Source organism: Chaetodon auriga, chromosome 15 (assembly GCF_051107435.1).
Source record: "Chaetodon auriga isolate fChaAug3 chromosome 15, fChaAug3.hap1, whole genome shotgun sequence".
In the NCBI taxonomy this organism is placed as follows: domain Eukaryota; kingdom Metazoa; phylum Chordata; class Actinopteri; order Chaetodontiformes; family Chaetodontidae; genus Chaetodon; species Chaetodon auriga.
In genome coordinates this window covers 21184369-21201815 of record NC_135088.1, presented here as the reverse complement: position 1 = coordinate 21201815, position 17447 = coordinate 21184369, and the positions used below count along the sequence as shown (strand labels likewise).

Sequence of the window (17447 nt, the reverse complement as noted above, 5' to 3'; positions counted from 1 at the left end):
TAACAGGGTCTTCTTTAATGTCTCTTCAGAGAAACACCAGACCCCTGACTTATAAAGCTTCTCAGAGTGGGAAATCAGTCCTAACTGGCCCAAAATTCTACGAAATATTTTTGGAGTGAAAACATTTTATCAGCATTGCTTACTGAGGAATCTGCCCACATGTCGTGCAGGGACACACATAACTGTATCTGTTCTGCAGAAAAAAAACTCCTTTCATTTCACACAAATATGAAAACACACCGCGAGGACAGCCTGCTGATTTAAGATGGAACTGCTGTGAGTCTTTGCTGTGACTGAGAGCTCCAAAACCACATGTTCAACAATTTCCCCACAGCTATTTGAAATTATAGAAGAAATCCAAAACAAATCAGTGATGTATTCATGAGCCTTAATGTTGTGGCCAAAAGCCCAGATGCCCACTACTACTTGGACCATGGGAGCAGAACAACAACAGTGCCAATGACAGCATCATTGTTGGTCTAAAAGCTATTTCATACTTCTTTTTTTGCTTGAGTAAAATACAGCTATGGATCCATGATGCAATGGATTTCTATATTTGAAATGGTGCTGCAAATTACAGTGTTGTTTTATGATGGCAGATAATTAAAAACTGTCTGCACGATGAAAGAGTATGATTAATTTATTGTGCTGCATCCTTTCTTTGTTGCTTAAGTCCTCATTTGATTCTGCCAAAGGAGGAAAGTCTCAAATAAAAAATAATTTGGGGTAAAGACAATAAATCAGTGACTGACGTGGTTTGAAGTGTAGAAGCGAGTACAGTTGTCGGAGCAATTCATCATGATGAAAGACCTCTGAGGCGAAGGTGCTGAGCCAAAGACGGGACTGAATGTCCTCATGTGATGTTAAATATCAAAACTTTTAAAAAAGGGTCTTTCATTTCAAATGCGTGTCCAATGCTCTGTCATTGGTTCCCAAACCCAGCCTGCTCCTTCTTTATGTTCAACAGTGTGATGACAAGACATAGCAGAAGCTGCTTCCCCCAAGGCCAGAATGTTGCAAGCTGAAGCAGAATTTCAACAGGATTTCAATACTGTGAGCGTTATGTAACTCTTGACTATATGTTGTCTCAAAACTGCTGTGAGACATGACTGCTGGACTGATGAGCGCAGAAATCAGGACCGATCAATCAGTTTTGATCAACAACTTTGTATTCTCAATATTCCAAATTAGTGAAACCAGTTTAATTCAAGATATTCAAAAGCACATTTAAATTAGACCATCTCACTGTCACGCTGTAGCTGGACTGCATGGATGTCCAGACTGAACAACTACTGGATGGACTGACGTGAAATTTTGTACAGACATTGATGGTACCCAGAGGACATTGGTGGCTTTTCCTCTAGCACACCCGACATCAAGGTTTTCACCTATCCTGCTACATATCTCAACATCTACTTAGAGTTTGGTACAAAATTTCAATATGGACATTCACGCTCAGGATGAATTGTAATAATGCTGCTGATCCATTAATCTTTAATACTTGCAAAACTAATGACATTTCCATCAGCCTCAGTTTCATGTTTACAGTAAAAATTGCTGATAACTAAAGCTGGAAGACAGAGTGCAGTTAGAAAAGGGGGAATAAAGGATTATTTATGTACAGACACATTAAGCTTAAAATACACTGAACAACGTGTATATCTACATCAGAGTATGTCAAGTGCGTCTGCTTTTACTCAGCTGACCAGCCTCTTCAGCAAGTCTGGCATTCCCAACATGAGTCAGCTCAGTGTTGACAAGGCGTCACACAGACTGACTCTGTTTTACAACTGGGAAATGCACATGAACCAGGACCAAAACCAGACACCTGAACACAATCTAATCGCCAATCTAAGCGTCACTAGATGCAGCTAGGACTGAGTCAAAGGGAATGAGAATACTGGAAAAAAACCTGCTAATGATACTCATTAAGACTCCAGTACACACAGCTTGACATTGACTCATATCTTCTGTAGCTTCAGGCGAAGACTGATGATCCCAAATAAAACATCAAATGAATTTTGCAATACCTGGATAATGACTTAGAGCTGTAGGTCTCCCTCCCAGATATTGTGTTTTTTCAGCATGCACATGGTATAAATTACATTGCAGACTGCTCTAACCAATGAAAATTCTTTTAAAAAAGATTTAACAAATGTTAGTCATTTGTCATTTCCACCTTTTGTCAACATAAGGAGGAAATGATAAATTATTTTAAACTGTAGAGTTTATGGCACCAAATATCAAAGTCCAAAGTTTTAAATGGGACAGAAGAGTCGAGAGTTGTTCGTATGCCAGGCTGCTGAAGAAGGGAGGGGATTTTTACAGATTGGTCACCACACTGAAGAGGTGTTTTCCTCCTTTTCTCAATAAAGCAATGAAGCTGTGTCAAACAAGTCAATAAAGATATGCCAGGTGTGGAGAGTCTGACGGAACTCTGTGTTTTGAGTAATGACTCCTCCCTATGGTATACTTATACTGGTATACATACACTATATATATACAGATCAACAGTGTTTGTGTCCGTGTGTGTGTGTATGTATTGTACTGTTTATGCAATGCATGATTGATGTGTGTGCTGCACAGTGGATGAAAGCTCTGGTTCTATAGCATACTGGCTACCAAAGTCCTGGAGGAAATGACAGTATACAAAAACTTGCAAAAACACAGCAGCTCTCATGGAACATCAGCATCGACTGCCTTGACAACGATGTTTACGTACAATACCCAGAGGAATGTTGTGTAGCCTACAGCAATTACTCTGTGTCTAAACTTGCCCTTCTAACAGCACAATGAAAGATGCCAAGAGATCCTGACTGCCAAAGACAATTACAGCCAAATAATATACACTACATGCTGTGTGTTCATGTACTTGCTGTACGTTACACGTCATGGTTGGATTCCTCCTGCTGTTGGAGAACTAGCACTGCAAGATCAAAAGACAAAGAAGGTGACTAATGTGTGACTCTGATTGTACAACGCACTCTTTGGCAAATGCATAGTCTGTGATATTCTGATAATTCAATACCAGATGAAGATCTGTTTAAAACGACTGTAAATTTCCTCTTTGCAGTGAGCTCGCAGGTCTCCATTTGACAAACCAGCAGTAACAATGACCCAAAGACCACATCACAGAAAGCATGGCATTCTAAAACAACCTACACACAACACACATGAATTAGGTCACTGGATACATAAGTTAAAATAACCTCCCTATACCACCATATCATCATCAACGACTGCTCAGTCCCTGCTACACACAGACTTTGGTTAAAGTAGTGACAAATTGTACATTTTTATTAAAATACTAAATACATTCACAAGTACATTCACCCATCGGCCCTTTTCTATTTCACTGAAATCGTGCATCTAGCAAGCTGTTGAAAATTTTGTCTCATTATCTATCTATCTATCTATCTATCTATCTATCTATCTATCTATCTATCTATCATTGACTGTAATTGGACCATGCCTGACTATGGTATAATCCTTATTCAAACACCTGTAAATAGTCAGGTGCCTGGCCGTTTGATTGATTGATTGATTGATTTGATTTGATGACCACACAGGCAGGCTGGTGGTATTTACTTTCAGTACAGCATGGTACAGGTTCCAACATTACATTAAACATTTAAACATTAAACATACAGTATAACATAAATGAAGGGAGAATAGCCAGGGTGAGAGAACACAGCCTTGGGGTGCGCCTGTACTGAGGAACAGAGGGGAGGATGTGTTGTTGTTGATCTTCACCTTCTGTTGCCTGTTCCAGAGAAAGCTGTGAATCCACAGATGCATGGGTCAATGTTCATGTCCAGTAGTTTATTTAACAGTCTGGCCGATTTTATTGTATTGAATGCAGAGCTGAAATCCATGAACAGGATGCGAGCATGTATTTACGGACTGCAGGTGGTTCAGTATGTGATGAATTGCTAAGTTGACGGTGTCTCCAACTGACCTGTTGGCTCTGTACGCAAATTGGTATGGGTCCATGAGGGGGGTGGTGACGATTTTCAGGTGATTCAGTGTGATGCGCTCAAATGATATCATGACTGCTGATGTCTGATGCTGATGGTCTGCATTTGACAGTGAGGTTTAGGGTACCTGCTGCTGCTGTTCAATACAGAAACCTGTGAGCAATGTCCAGTCCCATTTAAAATCTGCTTCAAACAAAGTAAAAGGGATAGAGAGAAGTCAGAAAACTTTTAAAGCATACCGTTTTAGATTCACAATAGTTTCATTATGATCGGTCCTTGTTTGTGAACTGTCTTTGTCCCAACATGCTCTTCTGCACATGCAGCAACACATACAGCTTATCTTCATCTTTTCTGGAGGTGGTGGGTAGTTCCTTGTGACGAACTCCTGTGACTAATGAAGAATTCACCGATGGAAGAACCAAGTCAGTTATTCAGTCCATTAATGCAAAGTCCAGGTGACGCACACTCCGAGCTGGGTCCTATATGCAGTTTTAGTCCAGAACAAGCTGCTGTGTGCAGTGGTTTTTAAGGTTTGTTGATCCAAAATGAAACGACCATTCTTCATATATGTTACAACTTGGTAGCTCAACCTCGAGCAATATATCATTTTAGAAGCTCACTGTAGCTCCGATGTGTTAACATTTTAATCTGAAAGTAACCAGTAACTAAAGCTGTCAGACAAATGTGGAGTGAAAAGTACAACATTTCCTTGTGAGGTGTCGTAGAGTAGAAGCATAAAGTAGATCAAAAGGTGTCAAAGTTGGATTTAAGAACAGTACTTGACTAAATGTACTTAGTTACTTTCTATTGCTACATTTATAGATGCATTTCTTGCATGTTTTCTTTGGAGGAGTGTTATGGAAGTATGCCAGCGCCTGTAGTGCAGTGTGTTTGTGCCACAGGCTTTACCAAACTACCACACCTTCCAGCTACGTCACTCCATTCAAACCACTGCCAACATCATTTTATCTGATATGATGGTCAAAAGGCAGACTCGGGAAGGCAGGGAATTCATGAGTCATGTCTTTGTGTTCCGGTGGTTATTCATACTACAGCGCACGTGTCATCTTCAAACTATATATTTGTTGTAAGTGGCTGCTCTGAGGAGTATGGCTTCAAAGAGAGGACAAAGACAAAAGAAAGTTCTTCTGTAGACAAGCTGTCTAACACATTTCCTTTTATTTGACAAGACGGGACATCATTAAAGACTGGCACGTGACCAAAGTTCAACATGTTGGCAGCGTTTGCTCTTCTGGCCTCGACACACGTGTTATCATCTACAGCTACAGTTAACATCATTAGAACAACCTGTCAGTAAGATGTTGGACACATGATATGAATGGAAGGCCAAAGAATCAGGCACACACTTTGCATTAGAAGCTGTTGTTTGTCCTTCTGATGCTCTAGCTGCTAATAATGAAGGTCAGGGCACACTGCACAACACACGGGACAATATGAATGGTTTGTTTATCATGAACATCAAGGCAACTTGGATTACACTGCAAGGATAACAATAAGGCACCCTCTTTGACAGCTGCTCACCTCCGCTGATGAGCAGGGATTTCAAGATAATAACACACTGAAGATTGCACACAGACATTTGAACAATGTTAATACTTATCTTTCATACATTGTGCTTATGTGCTTATTACTGCTTGTAACACTGGGATCACACAATTGTTATACCCAAGCATATGAGAGTTAGAGACACAGCATGTGGGCATAATGAAATATGAATGCGTCTCAGGAGATAATCCAGCACACAGCAGTTTTGGAGATCATACGGATACAAATATCTCCATACAACACTAATGTGCATTTTCTAATTGATCGCAACTACTTCAAGCTCCAGTTTCTATTGTTACCATTACATATCCACAATTTCACAGTAGCAAAACAAACATTGTAAATGAAAAGCCCTTCATTTCACACCACAGATCCAGTACAAGAAAACTGCAGGCAAATGTCCTACAGTAGGTAGGTAGGTAGTTCTTCAGTGCACTATGGCATGCTTGGCAATGTCTGAAATAAGCTGGAAAGTTATGCCACCTAGTGGTTGTTTCATAAACTGCTTCACAATAGCATTCCCTTACAAGATGTGTATGTGCCATTTGACTCTTCACTTTGACACCATGGCATAAATAAGTCAAAGAAACAGAACTAATAAATACAAGCATAATAAATAAAAGGTACTAGTATTGTGGGATATACTTAAGTCTTAAGTACCTGTAGATAAAGGGAAGTCTACAATTTACTTAAGTATTTTTCTAATAAGAATGGAGGACACTCAACCATAATTAATGTTCTTGAGTACAGGTATTATGGAGATTTAGTGTAAGCAGGAGACAAAAATCCTTCTGAGAACTGACCGTGTGTAAAACCCTATTCCCTGCAATGTAATGATTCAGACACGTTTCATTCATTCTCTTGGTCCTTTGACTGAATATAAGCAATTATAAATAGCAAATGTTCCTCTGAAGCAGGTTGAATTTGTTAGCTGGGTTTCGACTATCAGCATTTTAACTCGAAGTCCCCTCAAAGCCTGCTGTATTCTACACAATGGTTGTCACAGATAATGGCTTGAGATGGCTGATCAGATCCACCAGATGCTGGTCAAATCCCAACAAAGGGGTTTCTTAACATGACACACCCTGTGGGCTTGAGGGGTGGCTGGAAAATTCCAGTCCTTCACAAATCTATGTGCAGTATCACTTTAAAAACAGCAAATACGTTTCTCTGTCCACAGAAACTTGAGATGTAGAAAGTGGTTTAACTTGCTTTGCCTTCCTGGGAAAATGTTAAACCCTGTCGTAAGCAAAATTTAAATTTAACATAATTAGGTTGCACCTATAGGCATTGCATCTCTTGCTTGATTATAAAGAGGTAAAAGATGAACATGTTTCACACATTACACAACAACTTTGGCAATGAAAAAAAAGGAGAAATTAATAGTTCCAGTCTTGGCATGTTTTCATAGGACAATTTCTGATAAAAATCAAGCCTGTGGCCAAGCAAATGAAGTGGGAGCTTCCAGTTACGACAGCTGAGCAGGACTGATATAGTATCACTTTCTAGCTTGCAGTTACTATCCCATGTTCAGTGAGCACATCCAACAACAATACAATACTCCTTGAAAAGGGATATGATAACACTGTGTTGTAGGTAGAGCTCCCTCGGCTGCTTTTAAACTGCTCGACTTTCATTTGGGGACATATTCAAATAAATTTAGGCTTGGAGATTCAAATATCCACAGAGTCAAAAACACAGTAATAAATATGCTTTTTCTGAATCTGTGACACTGTTATCCTTTTTCCCAAATCCTAATTAATAACATCCATTACCCCTTCAACATTTACCACTGCAGCAGACTACACGTCATTTTTGCATTGAAAATGAATGAACAAATAAAATTATTACACTTCAATGAAATTACGGAAAAGCTAGTCTAATAAATTATGATTAATGAAAAAAAATCTTCCATTTCTTAAAACTGGACTCAGTGCTATTCTGTACTTAGTAAATCTCCACAGTGCAGAACCGAAGGGTCCCTGTGGTGGTGCCTTGGGTCCATCTGCCCCCTCGCTGTGGGCTGAGTTCCCAGCAGTGGGCACTGGCCGGTCCCTGTGCCGATGGTGCCTGTGTATGGCAGTCACCATCCTTAAGTTGGTCCCCATCCCGTGATTTCAGCTCGTCTTCTGTGGTTCAATGTGCAGGGTGGGCCAAACTCCACAAATAAACTGAACACAGTGAGGATGAGAAAAGACAAATAACTGAAGGAATGACTGAATACAATTAAATAAAATCTATGATTTAAACAAAGGATAAAAGCTGGACGTACCTTTACTTTTGGTCTGTACTTGAGGTAGGTTGACCTGATCTGCAGGCTAAAAGAAGATGAACATTAGATTTGAATGCAAACGAACATCTCACCACAATAAAACACAGTGCAGCTGACTGTTACTTTCTTAAGGGTGCTTACCTGAGAAGTATGTGCAGGTAAGATCCAAGGCCTGTGAAGATGTGCCACCAGGCATGGAACTGTGTTGCTACGCCAGCACCAGGGGGAAGTGTATGTCTACTGGCTCTGAGAGATCAAAAAAAGTGTAGACCCAGCAACTTGAATTAATAACAGAACAAAAACTGTATCTTCAATAGGATGAGATTCTCCAGAAGAGGATGCCACAATGGAAGAGAAGAGCTAATGGCCTCAAAGATAATCACTTCACAAACATTTGATGTTTCTGCCTGCATTTTCTTATTTTCTTATTTTGCTGCATTCAGAACATATCTGGGTGTCAGCCTTTGGGAAGTGGTGTTTAGCCCCCAGCCAGTAACAGCACAAGGTCGTGGCTCTATAAAAAAGGGAGTGACCAGGTTACATCACTGTCTCTGTCTCTTTCCAGTGCTCTGTGTGTCGTGAGCTGCACGACTGTGTGTCTGTTTGACCAAGGGCGGGACTCACACACACACACACACACACACACACACACACACACACACACACACACAGAGTAGAGAGGCAAACAATGAATAGGATGAAGCATGCACTTTGGCTGACTTCACACCTAATCCGGAAATGAGGCACCTTCCTGCAGGGTTGTATGGAGGTGTGGCTGTTAAACTGTGCTTTAGAATGGAACCACCAGATCAATCAGAAAATACCATTTTATCTCTCTGATTCACTGCTTTGGTCTTCCGCTGCCTCTCTTCATTCACTCTTTAGCTTGCTTGACCATTGCTGCTTTCTCAGTCTCATTCACTAGGTTTAAATGCAGTCAATAACCCTTTCATAACCGGAATATCAGCAATAACCCGGTTGCTCATGGCCATGTAAACACCTTGAAAAACCAGAATATGCTCATATTCGGGTTTTTAAAAACCCGAATATGACCCCTGGCTTACTCCTTTTCTAACCCGAATATTTGGTCATGTATACGACTATCGGAATATCCCCATCGAATGGAACATTAATTTTTGTTCTGCGCATGTTCTATTCGCAAGGAATCTTGGTCTTTTGAGTGCAGGAACTACTTGTTGAAAACATGGCGAAACGGAGGACACCACACTTTTGGAGCGAGGAGGAGGCAAGTCACCTCGTAAGTGTGGTGAAAGACATGAATATCATGTCTTTTGTAGACGGTAGAAAGTACCAGGATAGCGAGACATACTAGAAGGTGAGCGAAAAGTTACGCTATGTTAAGCTGAAATGACGTGCATTGCGTTATGACGTTCTCCATGCGTCGACACGTTGTCCATTTGTCGCTGTTTTGATCGGGATATCCCAACTGATTACAATCCCCATGTATACAGGAATAACCCTGTTTGCTCACGCGTGTAAACAGGTTATTCCGAATGTTTCAGAAACCGGAATATTGACCATAACTCGAATATTGACTGCATGTAAACGTAGTCATTGAGACTCATTGGGGAAGACGGGCCAACTCTGAATGGTTTGTTTACAGAGAGCAACTGACAAACACTGCATAGTATGCCTTTAACTATAATACATAGAATAATAGACACTTACTATTTTTTCAGAACAAATACTCACCTTAATGTGTCACAGAAGATATTGTCGATGTTCCACAGCAGGAACCCTAACAGAAAGATTCCTAGGGAGGTATAACACAGCGGTCTGAGCCATGGGTACACCCTAACATTGAAACAAAACCAACAAAGAAAAGAATATTGATGAACAGACATAAACAGACATGTGTGTTAATGTTTTTAATTTTAAAGCTCCTCAAACATACCATGTCACTATGAAGATGGACCGCATCACTAGGCAAGCTACCAGAGCACCATACATGACCTAGGAGACACATTTACTTATTTAGCTTTGAAAAACAGCAAGGGACTGTAGGGCAGGAGAAATAAAAATTCTGGCTTTAACAATCTACAATTTTTGAGTTGAGGCTTTTAAGGAAGCCCAAAAGGTTGGAAACCACTGTGCTAGATTACAGTAAACAAAAATGTGTCTACCTGTTGCTTTGCTAGACTCCACTAACCCACATAAATGAGGTGAACAAACACAAAGGGCTGCATCCATTCAGCACATTGTCTATTTAAAAGAAGTAGAAAACTACTCATACAAAGAAGTCACCATTTGAACCAAACTCTATGCACTTGTTCATTATCAGTCTTGTTATGAACCACCACAGGGCAGTGTGGTCAGTAAACAAAGTCAGCTCCAAAGAGTAAACACAGGCGTCTTTGTCACATTGTCCTTACTGTTGTAAGGCAACACACACACACACACACACACACACAATGCGGCTGTGCTTATATTAAAAGGTTTATGGAGTTACTGCATATGGTTGGGGTTGAAATGATTCTTCTGCTTGGCAACAAATGTTAACTTTTTGATTCCATAGTCAAGGATTCAGCTCTGAGTGTAAGGATTAGTATCTGTCTTTCCCGAAATACACCTGTATAAACAGCAAAACAACAAAAATTAAAATATTAAATGTTGCGTATCTGCTTTGATATGAAATGCTACTTTAAGTTTTACAACCAGCATGTCCCAAACTGAGTGTTGCATGCTGTGTTGGCAAGCCCAATATTTGCACAAGGTGAAAATGACTTAAGGCACACTGAGCTCTAATGGCAAACAATGACCCAGCTGAGCATAATGCAGAGCACTCCCTTACCTGGTGAAAGACTGGCTCCTTCCATTGTAAGTATACCTGCAAAAATACATACAGACACCACTCAAGAAGACATTATACTATGTTCTGCTTCATTTACAACATGCTTCAAGAAAGAGATTACCCTTATAGAGAAAGTGGATACTCACCACAGTGACCGAGACACTGAAGAGTAATAACAATGCAATAGGAAATAAGCTGATGCTGTTCTCTTGTTTGAAGCATTCATATCTGAAAAAACAAACAAATGAATGTATCTTACATGTTTAATTTGAATAACCACAAGGAATAGAGAGCAAATGATGACGTTGATCTAGGTTCTCAGGATCTCTCCATCCCAAATACACCATATATGCGTGGAGACTGGCCCCCGCAAGGGCAGCTGACATGGATACTGTTAGACACATCACTTGTGGTGGCCACCAACTGGCAACACATGGTTATATCGGAACCATGTGTACATGGCCTCTCCAGTTAACCTGCATTGGAACATGTTTTGGAGCAGCCTGGGGCTGCAGAAACAGTCTCTCCACTCAGAGGACCAGGGTTACACATGTAACCTTTCACTCTCCATCATGTGTACACATTACACACGACCGACCAAGCCGACCCAGCCGTGCCTGGAGGACCATGACATGGCAGTAGAGTTTGAATTAGACATTACCATCACCAGAGCACTCCCCCATACTACAGGAACTGTTTACACATACACTATTTACACACTTAGAACAGGTCTAGAACATCACCAAAGCTTAGCTGGGCCTGCGGTCTGCAGAGAAGGTGATTGGCTGCAATCTCCCATCTCTTCAGGACCTGTACGCCACCAGGACCCTGAGGCGTGCAGAAAAGATTGTGGCTGATCCCTCTCACCCCGGACACAAACTCTTTGAGTCACTCCTCTCTGGCAGGAGGCTGTGGTCCATCACGACCAAAACCTCACGCCACAAGAACAGTTTTTTCCCGTCTGCTGTCAGCCTTATCAACAAGGCCCGGAACCCCCCCGACACTCTTCACACTCCACCTCTGCCTCATCTTGCCACACTGACATAAATACAACTCTATGCGTTACATTAACGCTCAGCTTGGACTTCCTTCTGAAAAAACAGACTGTGTTTCCGGAAAAAACAAACAAACCAAAAACAGACTTCTGTATACATATTTATATTGTTATATTTTGTTCTCTTATTTTTAGTAGACGTGTCATACACCAACTTCACCACAACAAATTCCTCGTATGTGTAAAATCATACTTGGCAATAAAGCTTTTTCTGATTTCTGATTTCAGATGCTAAGGCCAGGTTTAAATGGGTGGAAGGCTACTCAGCTGGTGCTACTCAGTTATATGTCCACTTTTTTAGGGTTGACCAAAAGGCTACAGCACAAATCTCAGATAGTGGAGTGCTTCGCCACAAGGCCCATGAGATTGCGAGGCCTCATATGGAATGCACACGCACCCCTGCTGATACCAGCCTGTCTGCTCTCTTATTATGACTGTTGGACTGCATTCAAACTCAATTAGCTAGCATAGTCTTACTAGGCAACACACAAACAGCTGGTCTGATGGTTCTATAGGCACACATACAATGAATGAACACTGTCAAGGCCCCGATGGAGCACAACAGAAAGGGTGGAGTTCGATAGTTTGGCTGGCATGGAACTCAGACAATACCTTAGGATGGAATGCAAGATTCTGGCATGAACCCAGTATCAACCCAAAGGAAGCAGCAATGACAGACAACAACAATGCCGACTTGAGAGAAAGCATTTTCCGTTCCTTGTTTTAAGGAACTCGAATGGCTGATGTTGGAAGGCTGACAGCCCCATCTTCAAATCCCATGGAGGGACAGCTGACCTTCTGCAGTATGGAGTGCCTATGGCAAACAGCAATAATGTTGCAACAACCCTCTGTCCCAACACAGGTTGCATTTATGGCTGCCACCACCTCAAAGCTGACGGATACTTGCCCACCTCCACCTGGATTGCCGCAGCTCCATGTGTTCTGGCGAGCATGGCATCCATCATTTTAATATTCCTACTTGGGCAGTTCAGCTTCACCAAGACATACTTAGAAGAAGACACCAAGACCCTGAAGGCCTAATACATAGGATGCGGCAATCAGTCAATCCTCTCCTGACCATACATACATGCCAGCCATCTATATAAACCTGACCAGGAATGGTCCTCAGAAGATTTAAGAAACTGTTTAAGCACCAGTTTCTCTAGATCAGGAAGCACAGAAAAAGGACAGAACTGGCCCATCTCTTCATCATCATCGGAGGGGTCTCAACCTTACTCAGCTGGCATTTCCAATGCTTGAGCGACCAGAATAATAAATCAGTTGTGGAGGGGAGGTGATTGCTCCTGCTCCAAAGGCCATTTTCTCTGCATAACAAAATAATGTGAATGCGTATGAAACATATGTGGGAAATGTGTATTTGGAGGCACTATTTATCAGCTGTACATTCAGCATGCTCACATGGAAGCCCAGGGTGGACAATGGAGGTGTGCCAGTTACAAGTACACACAAACAACCACCAATTGAGAAACAGCCACAGCAAAGGTCCATCTGCCCACATCCTCCAAGATCAGATTCCAAGAGGGACTACGGCTGTGTGCGTTGGACAGTGCTGCTGCTGATACACATTAAGCCACACTTGGACCACAGTGGTGTAGTGACCAGCTGGGAAAGCACGCTTCTTATGACAAGGTATGGAATATAGAAAGAGGAAAGAGATACTCAAGTCCAGGTTAGAATCAATACTTTCATTACATACAGTATACGTTACAGCAACAAGATGATACACACTGTACTTTCCTGGAAAGGATGAAATGATTCATTTTCCAGCCACAATCACACTAAATATGTTCTCAGTGACCGTGAGACTTCAGTGCTGCAACAACAATAAATCAAAAAGGTTGACCTACTTACAGACAGTAGACAAAGACGCATGTACTGTAAATCATTGGTAACTCATCCAGTAACTGCAAATGAAAATAAAGAGAAAACACATAATACAGCCATCAGTAAAGGATTACATTGTTTCAGCATAACTTAACATTGCATTAGGCAGCAAAAGTTTTACCTCACATTTCCATTACAAATATTTTCCTTGGAAAGAATGAGTCTGATTCAAGCAGTTTCAACAAAATTGATTCTGTATACTTTTTGCTGACATATAAAGATTTCAATATAACACTGTAGCCCACCTGCATCTCATATAGCAGCGTCATGTGGAAGCACCAGGAACCAACACCAACAGCTGCATGGCACACAGATAACCACATAAAACATTAATCTGAAAGTCAGGTCATTCTCACATGTGTGCAATAAGATTAATAGCATCAGTAGTAAATGCTGTACAACTGAAAAGGCTGTTGTCAATATCCACGATATGTAAACACGCCCAGAGTTTGCTTTAGTATTATCACTAATGTAGAGCCAGGTAATTTGTGGTTACTACGGACTAACCTGCCAGTCCCAGGAAAGAGCAGATGTAACGAAACTCGAGCCCATCACGAAATGTCTGGATGGCCCCACAAATGGGAGGAAGAATCATAATCAGGTTGCTGACAGTGTTCCCTGTTCAAAAAGACAACAGAGACAAATTAGAGCCAGCATGGCAGCATGATCTGTGCGCTATTCGAACACCTCTGAGATTGGATAACATGGCAGTAGTGAGAGTTCAGAGGGACAGCCTCGGTTACATCTTGTGATCATTATAACAACAGCCTGAATGGTATCTTATTACAGAAACCTGATCTCTGCACTAGGAGTTCATGCACAAACTTCTGCTGCTATGGTTGCTGCCAACATACACAAATTTTCTTGTTTAATATTTGAAATACTTGATTTACTGTACATCAGTCACTTTAAACTACATAATACTGGAAATACAGTAGTATTTGGGTTTTAATTACAGTTAGAGGTAATGGATAAATGTGCTGATGGTAAACAAAGGGTGGACTTCAGTGCCACTTTTTGTTGTTGTTAGAGCTCCAAATAATCAAATGATACAAAATCAAAATAAATATAAGTTGCAGCCCTAATTATTTTACAATGTGTTGGTGCACTGTTTTGTTTGTACTGTTGTCATTTTCCAGGATTTTACCAGGACCTTACTGTGCACTAGTCTTTTCATAACCAGCATGGCATGCCATTTTCCCTTTATCTATCTGTCTGATAAAAACCAAGGTGTTTCCAAAGTCCTTAGAGTGACCATTTCAAAAATGCATGGACTTTGGTTGATGTTAATAAAAGCGCACACGCCAAGAATACACAGCAAGTGACTGTTCTGTTGTTCACATTTCAATAACTGCAAACATCTGAATGTGATGAAACAACTGTCCGATTCTTCATGACCTCCCACTGTACCGACCTTCAACCTTCACTGTGTGCTGATATTTTTAAAAGAGAGGTCACGCACAAAAGCACACATGAAACCAGGATTAAAATCACGCTGGTGTCTCTTTTCTACGTGAACAACGCCACATTCCAGCCATTGTAACCTGAATCACCATTTCAATGCCAAACAATTCTTCTGCAGCTGAAAACAACTCTCTTGCTCAGCCAGCGTGTGTCATTTGTGCAACAAGAGCTTCAGCCGTCAGTACCGTTGATATGCTGCGTTCACACCGGTGCCAGTGTTCAGAAACATTTGAATGAAATGAATGGATACAGTATGCTGAATACAGAAACATGTACTCCACAACTAATTCTTGGAGTAGGCTAGGACTTCTAAAATGAAGAGTATATCACTACTAAGGCGGTAATCTAACTAAACTCTGACCCGCTGGGCTTGAGTATACCTTGGACTGACTGTTGCATCACTTCATACTGAGCACCACTGCCAACAGCCACCGGAGGTTCCCTAATAGTGAAATTTGTAGTCAAAGAGTTTATCTTCAATTCTATGATGAATCTAATAGGAATGTGTATGTTATACTGTAAGAGTGGCAGCTTAAACAGGACTGGGAGTACAGATGTTTGTTGTATACATAGCCTAGTCCACATCCGAGAGCTTAAATTAATAATGAGTAAAGAGTAACAATAATGAGTAACTTTAAAATATTATTTGCAATGGGAGTGTTTGTCGAATGTAGTTTGACAAAACAATTTGAAGGAAAGCATGTGTCACAGTATCAACGCTGCCTTCTGTCATTTCTGTATCAGTAGTGGAGATGCTTTTTGCGCAGATTGACAAAAACAACGGTCATATCTGAGATAATGGTTCCTGAGAAACCAGTTTTTATCGTTAGACAAAACAACGAGGCGCCCCGATACTATGGAAGAAATGTTTTATCAAGTTTCAAACGCTGGCTGTGACGGACTAATGCACCTCGGGGAAACGTTCAAGTTCCAGTGACGATGTCAAATGAGTGATCATTGTACTAACGTAAGCTAACAGTGTGCTGCTGCAGGCTGAGAATAAGAGCCTACAGTGAAGCTCTATGAAAAACAGCTCGACTCACAGCAGGTTGACTCGCTGTGTCTCCGCGGCGGACAGCGTATCTCTTTCCTCATGACAGCTCCAGCTAATTTAATGCCGTATGAGCTAACATTTAGCTTCTACGACGCGACCGAGAATTCATATAAGCTGAGCTAACACGATAACAGAAACCCACTAAATTGTTGTTATAGCAGCTAGTCCTACTTCGTGTTTACGTTATTGAGGGACGACTGTACGTACACAGAATGACTGTCCCCCCAAAGAGTCCAAAAACGAACCACAGACTCACCGTTAGCATAAATCATGCAGTTCAATTTTACTTACAAAATTCTGCGATGTAAAAAGAGACGACATAGTTTTCTTCACACCAGTCCAGTGTTGAGGTCGGCCGCCCCCAGTATCCCTGCCTGTCTATCGTGGGAGCCATGATGGAAGAGGAGGAGGCTGTGGGTGCTAACGGATTTGTAGTCCCATCACAGCGCGAGCTCTGCTCCAGCACCTCCTCCCCGCGCGAGCCACTGAACAAAGTCCAGCACAGTAAACTACAGACACCTACGACTGCGCGCGCCATGTGAACAAAAGGCGTTTGATCCGTATGGGTGGAGTGTAACTGGATCAAATTCAAGGGTTTCAATTGACTACCTCTTCAAATGACGTGCACTAACTGTGTTTAAACTGATTTTTAAGAACACCGAATTAAACATATATGTCATTTCAAATACCCTTTTATGTTTTATTTGACTTACACTTCCATGTTTAGATATATCTGTACCCTATAAGCCTGGTGACATTCAATATGATATATCATAATTAGTGGAATGGCTACACAAAGCTATACGATTACAAACGTCATTTGCCTCTAAAAACTTCAAATACGACTAAAGCTGATCATGCATTCCAGGAATACCAACAATTACAAGGTGTCATGTAAAGAGATTCATCGTGGTAGTACGTCATCATATTAGCAACGCCCCAAAAGCAACAGAGAGAGAGAGAGAGAGAGAGAGAGAGAGAGAGAGAGAGAGGGGAAAAGCCTTAACGTTCGTTACAGTCTGTCATCATTGCAGCCAATGAATGAAATAGTTTCAGTTTTGTATTGTTCTGTATTTTTTGCCACATCAGCAATCACTTGAGAGATATTTGCATGCAGCTTGGAGGAAGCACAGGGCAACAAGCATACAGCACCACAGTACATTCAAGATGACTACACAAGCAGAACAGGATGTATATCAGTAATAACTGAAGAAAAAAAAGTCAGCTTGATAAATTCTAAAATAAAGGATGGCTTTCGCTGTGTCTGAAACGTTCCTGCAGGTGACTGATAAGCCCCATAGACTTCATTTTAAGGAGGTTAGGTATGCAATGCAGTTCTTTGA

At 41.1% G+C, this 17447-nt stretch overlaps 1 protein-coding gene across 1 annotated transcript; it reads right to left on the bottom strand.

Moving 5' to 3' along the window:
• Window positions 1–5139: 5139 nt before the first annotated feature.
• On the bottom strand, window positions 5140–16597 carry acer3 (alkaline ceramidase 3). Its single transcript, XM_076750914.1, has 11 exons — window positions 16396–16597; window positions 14094–14204; window positions 13832–13884; window positions 13554–13606; window positions 10774–10855; window positions 10628–10663; window positions 9731–9789; window positions 9529–9630; window positions 7957–8061; window positions 7816–7861; window positions 5140–7714 (listed from the first exon to the last, which is right to left on the bottom strand). Exons 1-11 carry the CDS (start codon window positions 16496–16498, stop codon window positions 7661–7663), a joined length of 804 nt encoding a protein of 267 aa, XP_076607029.1. The 5' UTR covers window positions 16499–16597; the 3' UTR covers window positions 5140–7660.
• Window positions 16598–17447: the final 850 nt, after the last annotated feature.